The sequence below is a fragment of the Lepisosteus platostomus genome, chromosome 1 (assembly GCF_059453375.1).
Source record: "Lepisosteus platostomus isolate fLepPlt1 chromosome 1, fLepPlt1.hap1, whole genome shotgun sequence".
Lineage (NCBI taxonomy): Eukaryota > Metazoa > Chordata > Actinopteri > Semionotiformes > Lepisosteidae > Lepisosteus > Lepisosteus platostomus.
In genome coordinates this window covers 9,502,882-9,527,209 of record NC_142611.1, presented here as the reverse complement: position 1 = coordinate 9,527,209, position 24,328 = coordinate 9,502,882, and the positions used below count along the sequence as shown (strand labels likewise).

The following is a 24,328-nucleotide window of genomic DNA, read 5'->3' as shown; positions in this document are numbered from 1 at the left end:
TCAGGTGGTTTATGATAATTCATTTTTACTGTTTGTATATTCAATTTGAAAAGCCCCTGAAGTAGAGTACACACCATGACAAATCAGATAGTTTATTTGGAGACATACTGCATTCTCCTGGATTTGAAGAAGTGAAGAAGGATTGAAACACTTACCATATCCCAAGCAAAGTTAGCAACCCAGTAGACACCTGGATTCACACCACTGACAAACTGCAGGTGCTTGGCCTTGGTGACTCTCTCCTGGATCAGGAATAGCACAAAGCTGGCTGGTATGAACGACATTGCAAATATTACACAGATTGACACCAAGACATCTGTGGATGTGGTAGCCCTGCCAAAGGAAAAAAAAACCCAAGCACTTTAGTGAAAGCTTGACATTTTACAAGCAATATCTGTCAAAACAGATGGAAAAAACAGAGTGAACCAGTATAGAGAGCTCAGATTAATTATTGCTCTTACTTTGGCACAATTATTTGTTATTGCTAGTACTGTAGATTGGAAGCATTTAAAACCTGCTTCAGGTGAATGGATCACAGTGCTACAGTACTGTAAGTGCAGAGAATTTTTTGGACAATAAGACAATTTGAGGATTGTATTAGACCTTGTTTTAAGTTTCTTGAAAATTTAATTGCAGTACTTTCTATTAACTATTACTATTGACTATTACTATTAACTTCTTCAAAGAAAATTAGTTGAATATAGCCCACAGAAGTTGCTAGAATACTGTTGCGGGAATTAACATGAAAAAAGTTCCACTTTATAAAAATATTTTATCATAACAGAAAGCACAGTTAGGGTTTGTTCTCAAATTAATATTTTCAGTTAGCTAATTGTGATGTGAAATTTCAAAAGTTTTCTTTTAATTAAAATTAAGGACACAATCTAAAAATGTAATTTAATTAAACTGTAATAAATAGTACAAAAATCATCCCATGTCCTGGCAAATTAACCCTTCCATTAATAATTTAATGGAACAAAGAACAAATGGATCAAACTCTCCAAAAGGTTTTCAGTGCAGTGCATATTATTTTTACTCATTATTTTCTACTTAATGGAATTAATGTATATTACTTTCTTCAAAATAAAACATCCACAAAAGAAGAAACGTTCTAATGACTTTTCTGCAAAACAAAGTAGAAGTGGCAGTGTAACATTACATTTTATTGACCACACTGTAGGCTGTAGGCACAAGGTTACCTAATATTTAATGAAGACGGGGAGGGAAGAGCTGACACACAGGAAAATTAAATCTAAATAGCCCAAAAGTATTTTATATACAGTACATATAAAAGAACTGAACATATTCTACAGGATCAGATGACAAAATAATATTATTTGCCAAAAAAACAAAAATGTATCCACCTAAGGCAGCAACCTTACCACTAATATTCATTGCTCTCTGACGTATCCACCTTCAAGAGATATAACCTCATAGAAAAAAGATCTGTCTTGGTAGCATATGAGCTTTGTCATATAATGTGGCACTCTGGAATGTGTTGCCATTTCTGTTTTAATATTCTGTCAGTTTCGAAATGTTGCGAGTCTGTTTGAATAAAAATGTTTCTTTTTTAGTTCCCCAGTGGTCAATATATCTGAGATCTTGTGGTTTTCAAGCACACATAGAAGAAAAACACACTGAAAATACTAATACCTTACTGTGGTCAGGCCTCTCTGGCAGTTTTTCTTTTTCGTCCAATATTGTGATTTAATTATTTTTAAATATGGTTAAACATCTATATAAGGGCTTGTTTCAAACCACCCATCCCAATCCATTCCTTAAAATTATTATACTTTTCTACATTAGTAAAAATCAACATACTGTATTTAAGAAGTGTTTACAAGATGCAAAGGAACAAGTAAAGGTTTATTTCATGTTGAAAGATATAAAAGGAAACACAACATTTTGGCTCTGGAACCTTCTTCTGGTGTTTATATGATGCCTTGATTAGGCCTCATTAATCATGTTGAGTTAATGTTGGGTGCTACAAGAGAAACATTCCTGCTCAAGAGGTAGCGCTAGAAAGGCAACAATAGGAATTTTATTCTTAAAAATAAATGTGTTTTTTCTTGGGCCAGGTAGAGGATTCCATTTGTATATGACTGATGCATTAAAAGTTTTAAATATACTGAGACATCAATCCAGGAGACAGTTTCAAATTCAGGTTAACAGAAGGACCATATGACCTGTCAATATTATTCAGTTTGGGAACATTCAGGACAGTTAATGGAGCACATTTCTTAACATCTCAAGTGTGGAAGTCTGGAACCAATTCCATAGTCATTCTATAGTCATTGGAATAGGTCATGTTGTTGATGATTCAACAGGATCCTTTAAGAATCAGTTTAATAAAATTGATAAAATATTAACCTACACACACTGTAGTAGCAATTAAATATTTGTTTGCAATTTCTTATTTTATAAATCCTCAGGGTTTATGCATTTCATAAAATGATTTAAGATATCAAATTAAGATACAGTATCACTGAAATTGTAAAAAAGCTCTGTAGAACTATAGATCAAGTGATACAATTTCAATATGAAACACCACTTTCAAAATTAGAACATTACCACTCAACAGCATTAGCACAGTTCTTGTATATTCTGTTGCCATTTAACTATGGCTCCATTCCTTGTCACTTAATTTTTAATGCAATAATAAGCTTTTCTGTTAATTTATGTTTAACAAAAATAAAGAGGTATGTGTGAATATTTTATATTCAGTGTTTTTCAAAGAGAAACTTGAAAGAACACGGAATGTTGCCTTGGCAAGGGATATTCATAAAGTCATTGCACTGGCAGATACAGTAATTACTGTACCTTCTAATACCTACCTTGTAATTCTGAGGATCTGATATGTAACTATGATTTTATTAAAAGGAAAAAAGAAGAGAAAAAAAGCCAGATTCAAACTCTCTCCTAATTTTCTTGTGTTACACCCCACAGTCACACTGTATCCTTAGATTTTCATTCATTGTCTTTTAGGAGACATTTAGTCCACTGTATGTCTTTTAAAGTTTATCTGAAATTGAAGTTACTGTACATAAGAAATCCTAAATAATCCTAAACATTTTACCATTGAAATGCCCTTGTGGTGTATACTTAACTAGGCATGAATAAAACTGCATTTTAATCATGCAGTGAAGGTACACACTCTATTTCTTCTGACATTACCGACTACCTGCTGTGTAATTAACATATTAAATAAGTTACCAACATGTGCAAGGTACTGCATTTATCATTGCAAGCTGGATTCAATTAAGGCATATAAATATTAGATAATTTACACAGTGTGTAGCTCCAAATTCCAACAGGTTTATTTAAACTGGCTCACCATGACTAATGCATATTTGATCCACTAAAGCTCTCTAGCATTTAATTTTAAAAATATAAAACAAAAATACAGAAAATATAATGAAACTTGGAAACAAGGGATCAGACATACTGTATAGTCCCTCCCCTATACTTTTGATTTTTGTTTAAAACATGAATGCATTAATTTTTCTCAATGAAACATCCTAAAATCCTAAAATTAAATGAAAAAAAGGAATACTATAAAATGAAAACAATAGATTGTGAAATGGAATTTAATTTCTTATATGGTTTCAGTATGGAATGTAGTACAAGATCTTATTGATTAAACTCTCCACACATATTCACTCATTGAGAAAAGGCTGAAAAACCATAAAAAGTATGACAAAGAATACTCTCCCTTATGTAAATATCATCTTCCGCCCAGTAAAACAAAACCCCAGAACATAAGAGCTAACCAAACTCTTAGCAGCATAGATAAACAAAGTAGTCACAGAGGCAAAAACTCAATACTTAATCCAGTAAATCATTGACAGTTTTAATGAATATTTCAACTTCTTATATGGATTTCTATTTTATTAAACAAGCCCCCAAATAAATTGGCTTATCTGTAGCATTTTAATTGTTTAATGCTCTTACTATCATAAGTTTATATTTCTCATAAGGTCATAAGGTGCAGAAAGTTAAAATTCTCAAATCCATGTTTCAGATTTATAGGCCTTTCCAGACAGTTCTAGATGGGGTAAGTTGAAATCTGAGTGAGAAATATTAATTAGCATTTATAATCCATGACAGTGAATTCAGAACAAATAAGAACAATAAATATACTGTATAAAGTCACCCATCTTACTTGTAGGTGCTCACAATGCTTGATAAAACACATTCCAATTATTTCAATTTAAAATTCCAGGACAACTCTATAAATTACTTCAGTACTGCTGTTTTGTGACCTAGGAAAATACATTGTACTGTAAATATTCATCTCTTTAAATAAAAATGTTGCCAGTGGCAGAAAGATAAAATCCACCCAGAAAACATTCACCAGAATTGTCCTGCTTTTTTCGGTGGTAAACTATTATACAGTACCTTGGTACCTTGGCTTAGCAAATGTTCAAATGTTGCAAATGTTGGCTTAGCATCAGGCAGAATTTGATGGTTGTACATCAACCTAACACTCCTCATAGACCATTGCTTGTACTGTACCAATTTTTATAGCATTTGAATGCATGCCACTGAAGTTGGTTCTTTAAAGAGTTTTCAGATCTTTTCTCATCTCTGGTGCCTAATAGGAGTTTTCAATCTTCACATAAGCTGTCATCTGTCATCGCAATTATTTTCCAACAGAATTCTATGCTTTCCTAAATTTGTTTTCCATTTTATATGGATAATATTTTATACAGTAGGTCATATAGTCATTTATTTTAATCAGGATGTTCCAGTATCAACTTTGAAATCTAAGCATACTGTATAGATACACAACATACATTTATATTTCTTTTTGCAATTCATTTTAAGTTCACTTGTCAGTGCCCCTCAGCCAGCTAGTATTGATGACTCCAATATGCTTTACAATTCCACCTTTGGTGGTGGTTTAGATTGTTTAGCTCCAGAAAGAACATAGTAAAGTCTAATTTATGCATCATTTCCTTTGGTATAACAACAAACTTCACTCTTTGAAATCTCACGGGGATAAACTTGAACACAGATGTAGGGATACTGGGCTATCTCTTCATTTACTTACCCTCGAACAAAACCAGCAATCTTATAATAGTCTACTGACTGCCACTAGGTCAGCATTTTTGGGGAAGCTAATAAAAGTAGGGGAAAGTAATCCTAGAACTATTTTTTTCTCATTTATCATCTCTTAAATGCAGTTAAGAGTGCCATTCATGAAGTCTTCAGACCAGAAATAATCAGCGTTCTTAATTGTTTTACTTTAAAACTGATATCAGAAGCCAGATCATATTTTGTGATTCCACCTCCGAGCATTTTAAGTTCATCTCACTTTGCAGAATGTCATGCTGTCTCTTCTCAGGGGATATCTGAAATAATTATAGAAATTACCCTGCCATATAGCTGTATGGTTTAGGCCCTTGTTTTAACTGTTGTGTTTGTGTGTGGTACTGTCATACATACAGTATTATTAATCAATCTTCTAGATTTGGAAGTATTCTCTGGGCTACTAAATGTGCAGTTATTATTCCCCTTTTAAAAAAGCATAACTTATATTTCATGCTGAGTAAATATACACCATTATCTAACCTGGTATTTCTGACCATTTGTTTTTGAGTCTTTTCTGTTTAGTTACAAGATCTTAACTTTCTTTGTCATGGTTTAAATTTTAACTGATAGAAAACATTTTACTCGATTTGTCTCTTATAAACTTTGTGATTGTGTCAATCTTCATTAGACACAGTTGGAATCAGTCTAAATACTCAGGTCAGGAATCATAGTTTCATTTTTGTCTCATCTTGCATTTGAGGCACATCTTTGCAGTGTTGTGAAAATGTTTTTTTCATCTTCACACCTCAGCATTGCTCCCACTCTTATTTCTCTCAGGCACTCCCCCCAAAAAAGCTGCTACATACATTTGTCTATTTGCATCCATGCATGTTCATAAGTTTGCCGTATGCTGAGAAGTCAAGTGCTTGGGTATTAACTAAAATTCAAATGTGGGAGAATATTTCTCATTTTGTTTAACTTCTTATACTGATCTCCTGTGTGTTTTTGGAATACAATCTAAAATATTGCTGCTCAATCTTATGATTATACATAGACATAGACATACAAGAGTTTTGTGCTCTTTAGATTCTGTACTTAATTTAGCACTGAAACCTGGGCTCAGAAACTTTGATGACCATGCTTTCTGATCTGTTGTGCAGAAGCTTGCAGAATGACCACCCAGCCCATGTTAGATCATGGCGATTTTTCAACATCTTTAAAGCTTGTCCTAAAACTTTAATATAGAATACCTTTTAATTCAATTCAATTCATTATTTTAAATTTTGTGCAATAATGTGTTTCTAATAGTGTCACTTTTGTTGTATTGTGATTATTTGAATGTTTTTTTGAAAGCACAATATAAAATGAAGTTTATTATAAAGTCATGCTACTGTAAATGTCAAGTGAAATCATGCTAAATGCAATATGTATACCTGCAGATTTTAGATATATATATAATGTATACTGTATATGCAGAGATATTCCCATGAAAACTATACCTGTTCAATAGAACTGATAATATGAATCTATCATTCTCACAGTAAAATATACATGCATCAGATTTTCTAATATTTAATATCCCCCAAGTTTCTGCAGTAGTAAGAGATAACTGTGGGGAATTGTGTTTTTGTTCTTTTTGAGGTACTGTGAAAGAAAAATGTTCCTTCTTTTATTAAACATGGACCTGATACAAGCAACGAGGCCCCCAGCTGTGCAGAAACAACTATTTATTATGGAACTGCACATAACACATCAAAAACTGAATGTAAATATTACTTTTTGGTTCCAGTTTTTATGGAACACACTTATATTTACTTATTACATTGATGAAAATTACTAGCCTGCAAGATATCAGATCATACCTCGCCAAGGAAATCTATGTACAGTATGTTGTACCTGTATACTGTATGTATGTAACTCTTCCAGAATATGGGTCTACTTTGGCGGTTTCACAGGAAAAAGCGTATATATGAGGTTGGAAGCATGAAGCATGAAGGTTGGAGGCCTGAAGCATATACTGTACATGAGGTTGGAATTCATGTCTGGAGACCAGACCACAGCAGACTTTATGAGTGCCTATATTCATCTTTGCATGAACAGCATAGAATGGAGCGAAACATTTTAATTGAGTAGACAGGCCAAAACCTACTTAAGATGGAGCAGAGACATGATGTGAATTAGCTGTAAGCTGAGCTTATGGCCACCTGACCATGAGTGCAACGTGTCTGGACCCACTAACGGTTTTCTTGAAGGATGAGCCAGGAAGTTGCTAGGGTGATGATAGGATGAAGTCATGCAGGTGATAATGTGTGAATGGGAGCTCTAGAATCCTAATACTTATACAGTAGGTAGGTAAATGGAATTGGGTGATGGTCCTCCCTCCTAGTTTTCCATTCAAATATGAAAATATTGTTATGCTTGGACAGGCAATCATGAGATACAGTAGACAAATTCCATCACAGACAGCTATTAATATAGAGTTTGCCAAATATCACACCCATAACCTTTTAAGTCATTCAGACATACTGCCTATTTTTTTAATTGTTTTCAGGTGATACTGTACATAGTAATTGCTACACATGTGTAAGACAGAATCACATGCATACCTACTGTACCTACAATGAGAAAACTGTAAAAACCCAGGCTCATTAGAAAACAAAAAAGTATTTTTAAAACATTTAGAAATGCTAGCATCTGTTTTGCCAATTGCAGAAAACCTCTGTCGTTGTGTTATGTGATTTCTACAGTATGCGTCCTGAGGTTCCTATTTGTTGTGGAAACAACATAATCCTGGATACCTGCACGTTCTGCCACATTTGTAGCCTAGTGCTGTGGTTTGATTTCTGTGTTTCTCTGCAAAGTAAAATGCAAAAAGCATTCTGATGGGCTTTTACCACCATCTTAAAGGCCACATATCATTTGTCTTTAAAACATAATTTATTCCCAAGCCTTACTTGTTGCAGAGTGAGAGTTCCTTCAATGTATTCCTGTTATTACAGTTAGAAATCAGAAGCCTATCATGTGCCTGTATTTGATTTTTTGAATCTCAGAGTTTGTCTAATATGTTAAGTCTTTGTGCAATGGCTACCTCAGTAAGATAACAAATAATAAAAGCCAGGATTTATTTATGCAACAAAGAGATAATGAACGTCGTGGTAGTCATATCTCAAATTGCTCATCTGATAGCTGCATTTTCATTTTGTCTCACTGCGGCTTTCGTTTTTAATTTTACTGCACAAGACAGAAGAAAGCAGACTGAATGTGAACTAGGTCAATGATCCCACAGGGTTCACACTTTGGACGCAATTGAGCACATTAAAACCACAAGTCTGCAGATGACACCTCTTGAATAAAAAGGTATCATGAAATGACATGATGGTGTGAAGCAAATTGGCTGGTTCATGCACTCTTGCATTCATTCTATTAGCTTTTTTTGCTTCTGACATTAATTTCACAAGGCAGCAGAATTTAAAGTTAATCCATAGATCACTGCTAATAAATCGCTTGTGGCCTGTAAGACCATAAGAGAGAATGGGCTTACTATGTCTACACAGAGTGCAATCTGCATTAATTATCCTTGTGCTCCGCTCAGAATTTCTGATTTACTCTTGTCAATCACATTGAACCACTCTACTAAAACGTTAACATATGCAGGAACTCAGAGCACGGAGCTGTGTTTTATTGTGCTGGGGAGAATACTCTATGATGTTAAATAATTTTAAAATGGTCCATCATGAAGGCAATTACATTTGCTAGACAAAAATATTTTTTTTCTTATAGATGTATAGAAGATGTGATATTGCATACAGTTAAAAAAAATGTAGGTCTTCTGTAAATGTTACAGGTTTTGAGGATTGATGTGGTCAAAAATATTGAATAAATATCTTAACACCTGTAATAAGAATAATAGCTTAATAAAAACTAAGAAAGTCTGCAAATGAGAGGAGACCGTTTATCCCATAAGGTTTTTCTTTTCTGTTTGAGACTAGATTTACTTTCAGCCTCTCAAAGTATACTGTAAATGTTTTTCTCAGCATGGAAATGTACCTGGCTGTTTTTCCTTTGACTAATTCCAGATGATTTTTAACACAATGACAAAACGTGAACACAATACATTACATTAGATCTTAATAATGCATTTCAGAATTTAACATACCATCCCTTGTTTTAACTTCTATTATTTTAGCTCCAAATCATAACTTTCGTTTTTCTTTTTTATTGCTTCTCCACATGGTCTAGAACAGGTGTGCCCAACCAGTCGATCGCAAGAATGGCAAAAAATAAATGACTATGCTATGATTATGCTATTTGGCAATTTACTTTTTTTAATAGCCTAGAAATTCATTAATATCTGTGCACGTACAGTAATGTCATACATTTTACTTCCCTTGTGTGTGTGTTTAACCCTTGTCGAATGGGTTGTAAGCGTCTCTTCCCTGAGTGCTGGCTGACACTGGAAAAAAGGCTACAGGAGCTCTGTAAATAAAGTTGTTGTGTGTTGTGCTACATTCGCTACAGTACACAGTGGTGCAAAACAGACTGGCCGTGACAAATTTAGAACGCCTATTTGATAGTTGTAGTGTCTGAGCGAAAATGATGAAGCAAAAAGACTGAAAACTTACTGTTACCACAAGGAATGGAAGCATGATTATTATTTTGTACTTTCGCATTCAAATCTGCAATGCTAGCATCTACGCGAAAAAGGGAAATATAGAACAACATTGCAAAACTGCACACAAAACGCATGATGTGGACTTTCTCGCTAAAAGTGAGTTGCGTAAAGAAAAGTAGAAAAATTAACATCTCAACTAAAGTAGCAGCAGTCGGTTTTCGCGAGGCCTAATACAAGAGAGAAAGCGGCAATCATCGCATCGTTCCGTGTGAGCCACGTCCTGGCTAAACACGAAAAGTCATTCAGGGATCGTAATTAGAAGTAATAAAAAAAAAACGTTTGCTGAGGCTGCTGACTTGCTGTTTGGAGATTTCAAAAACAAACATTTTTGTCAAGGTTCAGACAGCTGTTGCCTGAAATCAAAGAGTTTCTCAGGTCGTCTAAACATGGTGAATATGCCCAATTAGAGGATGACCAGTGGCTTCTGGATTTAACATCCCTCACAGACGTGACTGAACTTCTGAATGAGCTGAATTTCGAGCTGCAGGGATAAAATAAAAATGTAATCGACATGATCAGCAGTGTCAACACGTTCAAAATAATAATTACGAGCTTTCTCAAATAAGCTTCTCAGTGCCAATGCTCACATTAAGGTAGATTATTATTTTTTTCTAAAATGGGGAACATTACTTGTTCACTGTAGCATGAGTCACTTGCTTTTGTTTGCTGTCATTTTAGTGATGGGTATTGTTATTGTACTTATGTGCCCAACGTCTGTTTTTCCTAAATTAGAGCTTCAAATTCACACTGGTAGATCGCGGTGTACTGGCAAATGAAAAAGGAGATCTTACATTAAAAAAGGTTGTGCACCCCTGGTCTAGAAGATGAAAAAGATGTCAACACAGATCTGTTATAAGCAGCCTCTTTGAGCCCAGTGTGTCCCATTTTATATTTATAGTTAATTTTATTGCTATTTGCATGCACTCTGTACTTGTCTACATTAAATTTGACCTGTCAGGTGTTTTGAATTTGTTTAAATTATTTTTGCAGATTGCACAAGTGTTAACTTGGTTGGTACATCTGTCTTATTTGGTTTCTTTAGTCAATTGATGTCAACATTCTCAATCAGAAATAGAACATTTTCAAGACAGTTGGCTTTAACAACATGTTTGTGGTAGTTTGTTTCAGACGCTCATCATCCTAGGACAAATTAATGACTAAGATTAAAAAAAGCTCCTCCTAATCTCCTCCACAAACCGCAGGTTTTTGCTTCATTGCTGCGCTTGTAATGGTTTAAAAGAAAATCAATTATTTAAACTTTAACTTGAAATTATCCTAGGAACTTTTAGAACATAAGAACATACAAATGATTACAAATGAGAGGAGGACATTTGCCTGATTTAACCTGATTTGGTTCTATTGTAGCTAATTGATCTCAAAAGCTAAAGATCGCTTTATCAGCCATATACAATTTCTTGGATTAGGAATTTGTCTTTTCACGTACCCTTGTTTGCTCTCCATGAGACACACAGACAGGGAGAGAAGCTTGGGGTCAGAGCGCAGGGTCATACATTTATACAGCACCCCTGGAGCAGTTGGGCCTTGCTCAGGAGCCCAACGGAATAGGATTCTGCTGCCGGCCGCAGGATATAAATCGGCAAACTTCTAGCCACTGGCGCAGGTCCTTACCCACGGAGCCACCACATCGCCCCAACATGGTTTGTTAATCTGTTCCTTACTACAACAATCTTTTGTGTTCTATTACAATCCCTTTGCTATCCCACATATTACATCACTCCAAGCTGAGCACCCCCTCATCCCCTCACGTTCCATTTCTTCAGTCTATCAACCAGTTCTCTATAGAAATAAGTTTAAGAATAAGGCTTTTGGGAAATTTGGTTCTAGGTGCGAGTGTTCTTGCGTATGTATCTGGATATCTGCCCTGTAATAAGACTGGTGTTCTGTCCAAGGTGCACCCTGCCCGCCGCCCTTTGTTTGCTGGGATAGGCTCCGGCTTCCCAGAGACCTGAACTGATAAAAGCAGTTAGAAAATAGATACTGTAGATGGACAGATCTTATATGATGAACCTATCATAATCCTAAGTAAATAAATGCTTTGTTTCAAATGCTCTTTGTGTGTTCAATACTGTTTTTTCTTGTTCAAAGAACTCTAATAAATTAGTTAAACAAGTCGTAACATTTCTAAATCCAATCTATCCCCCAGCATTTCCATATAGGTTATCTTTTAGTTTTATTCCAATTATTGTTTCCATAACCCTACATGTAACAGGGAACAGACACTGGTCTAAACCTGGTTCCATTTTGCACCTTTTTATGGAAGGAGACTATATTAGCAGTTCTTGAATGAAGAATTGCATACATGTAAGTGGCATATGAATAATATCTCTTGTTTCCATAAGTACATTAGTAGGATATCTTCAGTTCCTGGAGATTTACTGTATCAATCATGATGGCTTCTAGTACCAAAATATGTCTACCTCATCTATACTAAAACCATTTGACACAGAACATTGTCCTTTTGCTGCCTGAGGCATATTGTTCACTTCTTCCTTGGGGAGTACACACAGTAAGTGAAATATTCATTTGGTCATTCACTTTTCATTCTGTAGGCTTCCTACTGTTCTCGTAGATACATTTTACTTCATTTATGATTCTTTTGCAGTTGTACCACTGAAAGTTTTCATTATTTAATTTGCTGTAGCTTCCATTTTAATATCCCTTTTAATATCCCTATCTATCGCCCTCTTACCCCTTTTTCTGTTCTGCCTGCAATATTTTGTACTCATTTCTCAATGACATTATGCCATTAATAACATCTCCCAATGATTGTGCATATTATTTTCTTCACATTAACCAGTTCCCACATCATTCACACAGAGGCTGTGGCTGATGTCAGATCACATTTATCTGTACCTCTTGACATGCAATTCTGTGCAAGTGTTACACCTTTTACAAGGCTCATTGGTCACTCATCTTTGCCTACCTGTTCTCTTGAGTGACTACATCTTGTGTATCATGTGCCTTCCCACTCTGTGCTACTGTATATGCTTTATGCAATGATACATATACTGTGCCTTAGGTATTTAGTCTATTGTAATATATTTACTTTAATAATTAGATCATAAAATGAACCGAATAACCTACTGTATACACTCAAATAATAACAACAAAGTCTGGGACAGAACTGTACTAAATGGTACATGGTGTACTAATATACTGTATGTACTTTAATATTGTAGTAGTGTATTGTATGGCTAATAATATTTAAGTATTATACTGTATTTGTATGGGCAATTGTTGTGTCACAGTCTATAACGTAAGACTGATTATCTATACCTTTTAAACCAGGAACAATGGTTTAATTAACTTTTTTTTTTAAATAGCATTACGTAACATATTGAATACTCTTCGACAGCTTGCTGTACATGAAGATGTTCCTCTCATTCATTCAGATAAAGACTCAATCTAAAAACTAGCACAAAGGTACGCAGGGTTCTCTTGTGCATTTTTGATATCTTGGACAATTTATATTCTGTGTCTTAACTTAATCTTCCAAGAAATTCAAATCATTTATTGTCATTAATTGAGGAATACAAAAGCTAGTAAGTGTTACACACTGATATACTGTAGGTTCCCTATACAGTAGGTTACTGTATATAGGGATATACTGTAGGCACGCACATTATTCTGTGATTTAACTTACCCAGAAATTCTCTCCCTTGTATAAGGCAATGATACTGTACAAAAAGGTTTCCCATTACCCATTTATTTCACCCTCTAATTCTGATTCTTTTTCACATTTCTTCTCTTCCAAGTTGCATTAAGAGGCAGAAAGCAGAACTCACTTACATAGCTACATCCGATAGTTGCTCCTTGGAGAGGTTGAGGGGGTGATTGTATGTTGTAATGCCATAATCACTGGGATCTTGATCAGGAGGTAAGTTCCCCCGCAGGATGGCATTATTGGCTACATTCAGAAAAGAAACCATAGCATGCCACCCCTTGTTGTAAAACCACACCTGCAAAAAAAAGAAGCCTTAAGAGCATACTGTTTAAAACAAAGCAAGTAAAACAACTTAATTTAATATTAACTGGAACTTGTGAAAATGGCCTTATTGACTTAGTGTACATTGGTAAAATAAGTCAGTAACTGGATGTTATCAAAAGGAGTTTGTGAGAGATGACGACATGCAAGCCTTTTGCCCCAGCTGGTCTAAATCCTAGAAATTTCATGTTATTTCTTGAAGCAATATTTACAGTCATATGCAAATATTCCACTTCACACATTTCGCCTCTCTCCCCCACCCTCCACTCCATCTTTCCCATTGCAGCCGCCCCTTGGTCAGCTCTTCCCTCTGTGGTGGTCCCAGCCTCCTGTCTTATGGCCAAGGGGATTGCCCTCAGCCAAGTAGGTTAAAACAATGAACATCTTCAAATGAATCTAATTTTTGGAAGTCTTTATTCCTCTTTGAAAAATGAAAAGCCTCCTTGAAGAGAAGTCCTAGTATGCTATTCAAAGACTGTATCATGTTTTGACATGGACTAAAAAGGTTGTACACATTTTCTGCTAAAACATTCTTCTGCTCCTCTAGAAGAAGTTAGCATACAGTATGTATTAAAATTATTATCACATTTCATTGTTAAGATAGAATGTTGTCATTAAAACTGCATTGCAAGAAAGTCACCATTTTAATCAAAAAATAATTTGAAAAGCTCAAAACCCCAATTTATTCTGGTATACATCTATGCCTCCAAGTTTTTTTTTTTGTGTCTTAGTGTCCAGAAGACTTGATCCATGTGATAACTGCAGCACATCAGGTTAATGTAGCTCACAAGTTTAAAAAGCTAAGTTACTTGTGTTGTGTGATTTATGTTGCTCACAAAAACCAGACTAAGCAACAGAGCACTGCATTCTTGTCTGATTTTTTTTCCCATCCTACAGTATGTTTAGTGATATTTGAAAAATCAAAATACATTAAAAGAAGGAACATTCATAAACCTCTTTAAAGCAATATTATCCTTCACATGATGTACAAGGCACTACTGGTGTTCCTAAGAGAAAATAATAGAATAATTGAAAAAGAGGGAATAATATTGTTGTACTGTATGATATTTACAGTATATTGGAAAACCATATTCTTCACTGAGACTTTTTAGATCATATTAAACTTTTCACTGCACAAAAATATAATTTAAATAGGTACAGTACCTTGACATTATTCTTTGTTCCAAGTTTCTTCATGAACATTTCTGCATCCTGGGCTATCTGTTCAGTTATGTTTATCTAAGATACATAAATGAACAAATTAATTGCTCACACATGGGAAAGCATATCTACAGTACATTTGAAATGCAAACAGAGTGAGAATTACAGAATCGAATGCTTTTCTAGACATTTCTGGTTAGTAGTTATTACAAGTTTTTCCTACACCATCTACTAATGCTGTACAGTGCTCTTTTTGTATCTTTCTGAGATGTTTCAATGACTATCCTACTGGAATCTAGCACTGACATCAAGACTTAATTTCAGGGGCATGCTACACTCTTATACTATTAATTCCTACATACTGTACTAGGATTAAAGAGTTTTCATACAAAACAAAGCTTACAAAATAAATCTCTGCTGGGGACAGGTACTGTATGTACTGTAAATAATGGATATTTCTTCTGTTTTAAGTGTTGTGTTATCTCTGTACAGTTACACAATTGACATGGGGTGTACAATAGATTAGAATATTCAGGCTTTATATTTAAAAAACTAATGGTCAGAATTGTTTTAATTAATTGTATTGTGGCGAAAACATGAAAATGAATTTGCTTTACTACTATATCACAAAAAAAGAAAAGCTGTTCATATTTTATTTTAGATAACCAAATAGGAGGAGTTTGGAATATGCCATTGTCCTAAATAAGAGAATTTAAAATAACTAAAATTCCAATTCCAAAAAGCTCAATAATCCTGATATTTAATTTGAAATACAAGTATCGATAATCTTTCCAATCCTGTTTTATTTATATTCTATTTATATAAGTATAATACACATTCTAAGTAAAGAATACTTGAAGCATTAGCCTGCAAGCTAATGTAGAGATTGTCATTATTTATTGAGTCTCAGTTTCTCCACCCACAAACTTTTAGCATCCCATCCTATTCATAGTTAAACAGATTCTAGCTTTATGGTAATAACATTTGAATATCATCTTGTCTAGAAACGCATTAGCATTCACTTCTAATCCTTACAAACTTCCAGCTGAATGCATTAGCAATACTATGAAAAATAAGGACAAGCAAATGTATAAAATATCTTCACTTCAAGATTCAAGTAGAGGGTTAGGTAATTAGCTTTGTATGTTGTGCCAACGAGCTTTTCTTTGCATAAATGTGGAATTATTTAGTGTATGTTCACTTGTTTTTCTTCAGAAGGAAATAAAAAGGTTGTAGTTGTAGTTTGTAGTTTGCCAGATTTAAGGTAGAGATTTGAAAGACAGCTCATTTCAAGATTAACTATGAGACTGGATGTATGTCTTGAACTAGACATAGCATTATGTAAAAAGAGCAGAAAATACAGCTGGCATTTACAGTAGCTAATCAAATCCCAAATGTATTTTACTCCTCAAGGACAGCAATAACGCAAAGGAAACAGAGTGAGAGATTAAACATAATGCTTCTTGAGGGCACACCATGGCTCCATAATTCACTGAACAAAATATTTGTGAAAAATTCTTTTATTATTGGAGAAACCCATAAAATCCTATTACCTAGCAATTTGATTAATTTCATTTTTTCGCTCAAGCTATGGGATCATATACAAATTGTACTTATGCAGCAGAAAATCAATATATTTATATTGCATATTAAACTGCACTGGGAAAAGGGTGGACGCAGTGTAAACTACATAATTCTTTTATGGTGTTTTTCTGGTGTCATTTGGATAAAGATACTTTTTTTTCACATCAGGGGTTTATTAGTGTTTATAAGCTGGAACAAAAACTTACTTACAGTATATATGGGAGAGTATGCAACTTGTGAAACTTGAAAAGTAAGTGCCTTTTCTGTACCCAATATCCATGAAAAATAAAAGCATGTTTAAAAGGAACAATCTCATAATTATAAAAATAATTACAAAAGACAGTCTCAGGGATATAATAGTGAAGTTTCACTAGTGAAATACACTAGTATTGCATGAATAAACATACAAGAATAGAAAACACATTCTGTGTGAAAAAGTGAATTCATGAAATAAAAATAAGAAATCAAATCAAATCAAAAATCAAATCAAATCAAATTTGATTATAGCATGAAGTGGCAACTTCACAAAATTTCAAGAACTAGATATAGAATTAAATGAAACTATAATATAAATATTAACTATCATAATACAGAGACTGTTGATACGTGGTCAAAAACAAACGTTCTATGATAATATGTTCTAAATAAACTATATCTCTATCAACCAGGCATTTAATGGAAACATTAGTGGTCTCTACTTCCGCAAAGGTCATGTCAACATTTTTTCAGGGTCAGTTTAGGCTTTTGGAATTCATATTGCACAAGATGTTTGAAACTGAAGAAAGAAAGCTGTGTTGACACCTTGAAATATGTGTGCATTGCAGTCATTGAAAATCAATGTGGAGCACAGACTAAAAGTGCTCCTCATAACGGGTTCGCAAATCACAAGCTCGGTCAGTCATCAGTGAGTGTGATTTGTAAATGGTGAGTCATCCACCAGACAGACTGGTGAAGGCTATAACAGAGCGAGACCTTGTAAGTTCAGACAAGATGATGGCTCTTGTTTCTCCCATGTGAACCCCTGGGAGATTATCATCTTTAACAAATCCAGGTGGAAGAAGAATATCCGGGAAGGATCCCTTAACTTTGAATCCCAAAAATGTCAGAATGATGTCAAAAAGCGAAAGTAGCAAAATAAGCAAAGAAAACAAAAACTGGCTCAAAGATCTCCTAATCAAACTGTTCTTTAGGTGCTCCAGCCAACTTGCCTCTGGGATAAAATATCTGAGATATCTTTATTGTTGGATCTTTGTTGTTGGAAGACATAATATTAAGTCATAAGATAAAAAAAAAATAACTTTATGAATTCAGTTCTAATCAAGATTAAGAAACATAGTAAACTGAATGGCATCCTCTCTATTCCTGTTCAGCCAATTCTGTTTTAATTTTGTTGGGTTGCTTCCCTACTTTACAATTGAATTAAAGTTAGAAGAAATCTAGACTGGGGCACGGATGTACAGTAACAACAAGGAAGAAATCACTTTTGAATTTGTTCTGTCAGTTTACAAGAGAATCAGAAATATTACTGATGTCAGCTTCTGATACTAGGTTAACACATACAGTAATACTACTATTCTTCATTATTAATCTATTCTGTACTGATTTACTGTTGTTTCTACTAAAACAATGCTTTGAACTTGAAGTGGCTACTAGAATTCTGCTCTGCCCCAACACTGAACCTCTGAATAAATTTATGACTTAAATAGGACATATTTCTTATAGTTGGTGTAAAAGAAAAAAAAGAAAAATATTTTTGTCTTAAGAAATAAAACAATATACAGTACATAAGAAAGGTTATAAACAGGAGGGGTCCATTCCACCCATCTGATAGTAGCTAACTGATCCAAGGATTTTGTGCAGTCATTTCTTGAAAAAGATGCATCCACATCAACAAAATGGCTGAGTAGCCAAATAACATACTGTATATGGAATATTATGGTTCTTTGCAACACCACATCAAGACAATTACATTTTTTTCACAGTTATCAACAATTGCTGTGCTCTTGCCCTACCTTGAAATAGAAGTGTTCTCAAACCCGAACTGACCCCTGCCCAGGTGGCTTTGTGCAGACTACAGTATTCAATTCAATTCAATTCAACTTTATTGTCATTAAACTTACACAGGTGCATAGTATAATGAAAAGTGTTTCTCATTAGTCACTCAGGTGCAGTATATAAATAGGACAGAAGATAAGACAATAGACAGTTACACAATAGCAATAACAGTAACATGTAATAACCTAACATAAATAACATGTAATCAAGTAATCGTGTGTGTGTGTCAGGTGCAATAGTGGATAAATGGTATTAGGCAAGATCTCTAATATTTAGTTTAGAAATATCTATAACCCTGCTGTTCTGTAGATCTGACATGTTCTCTAGCATTGTTTCTCTCAGCTCTTTAAACATTGGGTACAACTACTCTACAGCTACTGTATACATTCAACACACTTATTGTATCGTATGGCACCTGGCGATTTCACCTCAGAATTTCAATTTCATACCTCGGAAGAGTTAAAGATGTTTTTCAACTCCCTGACAACAGCTGCAATTTCAGTCTCATTTAGTCTGACTTGCGAGTTGACTCCTCCAACTGAAATTCCTCCATATCTTTAGGGAACAAGACAGTGCAACTCATTTTAATAATATTCCAAAAGAACTGCACCGATTCCTCAACAAAGTTTAGAATTAATCTTCAGTATTAGGTTGTTTGTTAAACTATGTGTAGTTCAGAAAAAAAGCATACTCACCAGGTAATAAAACTAACTAAATCCAGGTAAATGTGAAAGGTTCTTTAATAATATAAAATAGCAAAGAAATAACCACGTAGATAAGGAGATGAACAATGCATAGGAAAAGAAATGCAAAGAATAATGAAAGTTGGTAAGAAATATAATCTTAAAAGGGGGAAAATAATTCAGTTTTAACAAAAAAGACACTCTGAAGAAACTGAGAAAAGGTAGAAAAGTATTTGAAGTTACATACTGTAGTTTCAGGGTACCTCAAAAACAAGTTATTTTTCCTAAAAAAGTTAGGCACCATCAACTTGATTTTTCCATTGTTCATTCTAGACAGTTTTGAAATAATATACCTGTTTTTCCCTGATTTCTGATAGTTCTTCAAGAGGAAGTCAGTCATGTTTCTCTCTGTCAAATTCTGAAGGGTATCTGTAGTATTCTGTATCCTCTAGGAAAAAAAACATAGAAAATGACTTTAGAAAGAAGAACTTTGAAGTTAACATGCCCTCTCTTTCAAACCAATGTCAAGCATTCAATAAATATTTGAAATAAAAATGAAAATAATTTTATTTAACTGTGAGTTTCATGTTTAAACAACTTATATAAAGATGCAGTACCACAACAAATATTAAATTACTGTATACAGTATACTGTCTGGTAGGACACAAAGGAATGTCCATCATCATTTTGTGATGGTGGAATTTCATTATTAAAAACATTAAACATTACAGCTATCATCATCATCAAAATCAACACGTGAAAATACGAATGCCAAATTCAAACATAAAATGTATTGTTAAGGTGGATTAATGACCAAGAAACACCTTTGGATGCCATCTGCTAAGCTTTAATTTGCTTTACCCAATTATACTCAGGCTGCAGTTATTGTAATGATGATTTCTCTGTTAAAGTGCAAAACAGAATAGTAATATAGAGCCTGAAAAAAGAGAAGCCTCATGTGAGTAGTGTGTCATGTCTGCTAGTTTAATAGAAAATTAGAACTTCAAGATGTATTTTAAGCTTTCAAGTCCGTGACACATACAGTACAGCAACAACAGTACACAGTCTGCTTAGTTGCACACAATACGTACATACAGTACTGTACCTATGACGTTCACTTTGTAAAAAAATGTAAATTGAGAAATACTGTTAAACTATGAAGCACAATATTACTGTAAAAATGTGCATATCTGTAATATTGAAATACTGTACAGGCACATTTCTAATTTTGAGATAATTGTCAATTAGAGTTGCACTCAGAACCTACTCTAACCTGAGACAGGCTGTGTAGCTCACAACCTTTAATTAAACATTCTCTGAATAAAAAGGCACATTGAAACACATAATTAGAAGACAGAGCTCTGTTGTGTGCATATGCTTTAAATGTGACATGAAAATCTAGCTTACTTTCAGGATGCATTATGATGATAATTAGAACTATTTTCAGCAATAGTGGAAAACTTTTATTAGCTCTGAAAACAACTAAGATCTAAATTGTCATTTCATAATCTTTTTTCCTCCAGGATTATTGCAATAGCTGTATGTAAATACCACAAGCTGAGTGAATTGTTTAGAAAGAGCTTCATTCTGAGTAGCTTTGTTTGAACATTTTCTATTAGTCACCTTATAATGCCATATAATGATATAGATATATGCAAACCAATGGCACGGTAATTAATTCTCTACTCAGAACAGATAATCCATAAGTTCTTTTGTTTTAAAGCACATTTCCCAAATACATATTTATAACATATAATGGGGTTTACTCATCTATGACTGGCCTGAGTATTATTCCTTTTAAATGGCATTCTTTGTGCTTATCATTGTTACTGTCACTAGGAAACATGAATTTAAAATTTGTCACTAAAAGAGAGGATAGGATGTTGTGAGTACCATTGTAAAAGCAATTTATTTAGAACAAATTTGTTGCAGGTTCTTATTTATGTCTAGAGCTGAAGAGGAAATAAATATTGATGGATTAAGGCCTAAAAAGGTATACTGGAAGAAGAGTTTGTTTTTAAATCAAGTACTGTAGTTAAAAAAATTAACTTTTTTCTTGCTATAACTGATGTATATTGAGTTTTGAATTATGCTTCATACTTTGTGCAAGAACACTGTTTTCAGTTCATGTTTTTCTTCCTAGGTAGGACAAAACAATGGATGGGATGAAATTCCACTGGAGGTAATAACTTACAGTAGATAACCCAGCCAGCATGACTTTGCGAGACAAAGAGAAAACCCTTGTCTTTATCAGGAAAAAAAAAGCAAACTGTACCCAGACAGTGCCAAGATCCACTGTCCAGAATCAACACCAGCACCCAAGACCTGTGAGTACTTGCCATGCCAAAGATGGTTCACATTAGATAGGAGACAACATTTGATAAAGTCTGTCTCTTAGGTGGACTATTGTAATTTAGTCATATAGACCTCCAGGCAACATGATAGTGCATTAGCAAACATGTTGATGCCTGAGAAAATTAGAAAAGGTAAAAGTGAAAGTTTCTAATTTTTCAATAGTATAGCTACTGCACAACTGCAGTATTTAACATCCCCCCAAAATATACCTTCATCAATGGCAGAATGTATGATTTAAGGCAGAATAGGACCTAATTGGGGTCAAAACTAAGAGTCAATAAGATCTCACTTGGGCAGAACAGTGGAATCATGGTTAGCACTTCTGAAGTGCTATTTACATGGAGTTTGTATGTTCTTCCTGAAACTCTGAGCTGACACTCTCCCCAAAACAGAGGTGGCTTAAGTCTAACCTTACTCACAAACGTAATACCCCTAACCTTTCTACTCCATTACAGTTGGCAAAGCAAACCTTTCAGATCTAATTAACTCTTTTGCCTTCTGTACCAAGGATACTGTCTGCAACCATGGCGAAATTATAACAACAGAAAAAGCGTACACCAACCATCCACTTCGCACTCCTGAAAAAAATGTATTTCTCTTCTGGACGGTAAGCTGGATAAAAATGCATCACAAATACTTTATCCGAGCAAAAAGGGCAAGATTGCCTGCTTTTAAAAAATGGTATAAAACATTTAATGCCTGAAGCTTGTCACGGCCTCCTAAAGCTCAGTCTCCATATACCTTATATGCTCTTTCCATGCTGAAGTCTGGCTGTGCCATATTTGGACTTCACATAAGAAATGCTTTTTATCAGGAATCTCACCAGATTGTCCCATTTAGTTCCTTCTTTTCCATTCAACCCACTATGTAGACATTTTTTGATATTCTAGTAAATGTATTCTATTTACTATCTCTTAGTTTGACCACTTAACATTCCAAACTTTCTGCCTTTACAGTGTGATTATTCAGTACATTTTGTACTTGCTGATTTCCCAATACAAGGTCTAGGTTTGAGATAAAGTGCTGAATAATTAGCATCTGAGCATGTCAGCACTTCAGACGTTGCATCAATCCATGAGCTCACTGCTGCCATCTTACTTTTCACAACCTGTGCCTGGATTTCCATTAATTTTAGTATCTACAGTTTACTTTTCTTCTTATCTGGGAAGGCAAGGAAACTGAAAAAAATTGTCAACTTAAACAGAAAGTACCATACAGAAAGACCAACAGAAAAAGATAGTGACAACAAGAAATCTAATGTTCACACTTTCAGAAGAGAGATTCACTTCACATAGACCCCCATGGAAATACCGTAAAGAGTTCTTTTGATCACTTATCTCCAATTAAACTGGTGACCTTCAGTAGAGGAATAGGGAGAATGTGCGTGGGTGTCTAGACAACACATGCGATTCAGTGAGTCACTCTGAGCTCATACGAATGCAGGGCGTTTGAGACAGAATCAGCACATGTTGCATTTTACTCGAAAAGCTCTGTGAATCATGCCTCCAGGAATCTAGCATTTGATTTTTTCCCCTGATGGAGTCAACATTTTCTCCTATTAACAAAGATATGAACTGTAGATTTCAGCTTCATTTCAAGCTCTGAGCTGGATGATATGCTCTGTTTCCATGGCTGGCAGCAACCAGCTCTTCACAGCTGTGCTTTGGGGGAACTGAAATTGTGCCTCCCCCTTGGCATGTCAGTTTTGTAACCAAGTGTCATTTTGCTGTTTGCTCCAGGCAGTGTGCTCTCAAGGTCTCATATGAAACTCACTATTAAGTGCAGTCCTTTCATCTGGTGATTATACTTTTACATAGAGTCCCACCTGAGGTTACCTACAAAAATGTTTTGATGCCCTGATATTCCTTTATTATTCTGATGGAGTTAATATTCCTGACACTTCAATGTACTCCTTTTTCCTCTCTTCAGTAAATATTTGCTTATAAGTTCCATTAACATAATCCATTAAAAAGTCATGCCTTTTTAATGAATAAGGTTAATTTTTACAGATTTCTCAACAGAACCCTGATAGCTCCTTAAATAACACTTGTTTCAAAATATTTTTCATTTTTTTGCTACTCATTTTGCTATGAATATCACTTTATTCTATTTATAATAGTATTTTCTTTCTACACTTCATGCCTAAATAATACTCATAAGAAGATCAATAGGAAATGTGAAAAGACACTCTTTTAAACTTTAAGTTTGACCAATTATTAAAGCAGAATCCAGACATATATTACAACAATCCATGGAGTCAGTCAAGAGATTTGTTAAATATTTTTTCCTAACATATTACCAAATGGCCTGATTTTGATTTTTTCAAAACAATAGATCCTATTAGTATGAGTTACAAGTCCTATAAAGAAGCTGAGGACTGGGCATAAATCCTACGTAGCCATATGTTGTACTGGCCAAGAGCCTTTTGTGAGACAGCAACCCTCAGGGACATACACTAGATACTAAATCCAAACCACAGCAGGTACTGTATCTGCATATGAAGATTGGTCACATTCTCACAAGCAGCTCTCTTGGAAGAAGCCTTTAATACAAGAAGAAACAAAATAACCTCATGGGTCATTTTTGATCATGAAAAGAAAGTGAGGAATGGAAACAACAGAAATAAAAAAAATCTCTTTACATTTCAGCATGGAATTAACCTCAATTTGATCTTTTACAGTTGGTATAGCTCCTTATTCTGACCTACTGTATAGTTAGGGTTAGGGTTTGTTAAAATCATGTTACTCTAAGAGATAATAGTTATAGTAACATCATTCA

At 34.4% G+C, this 24,328-nt stretch overlaps 1 protein-coding gene across 1 annotated transcript in view; it reads right to left on the bottom strand.

The window, feature by feature from the left end:
- LOC148677640 (phospholipid-transporting ATPase ABCA1) overlaps positions 1–24,328 on the bottom strand; it is a 318,551-nt gene that overhangs the window by 53,607 nt on the left and 240,616 nt on the right. Inside the window, exons 33-37 of the mRNA XM_088613916.1 lie at positions 19,549–19,643; positions 18,962–19,067; positions 14,877–14,951; positions 13,517–13,686; positions 156–333 (exon numbers count right to left, since the gene is read on the bottom strand). Of these exons, the coding sequence (XP_088470042.1) occupies positions 156–333; positions 13,517–13,686; positions 14,877–14,951; positions 18,962–19,067; positions 19,549–19,643 (624 nt within the window). The remainder of the gene's footprint in view (positions 1–155; positions 334–13,516; positions 13,687–14,876; positions 14,952–18,961; positions 19,068–19,548; positions 19,644–24,328) is intronic.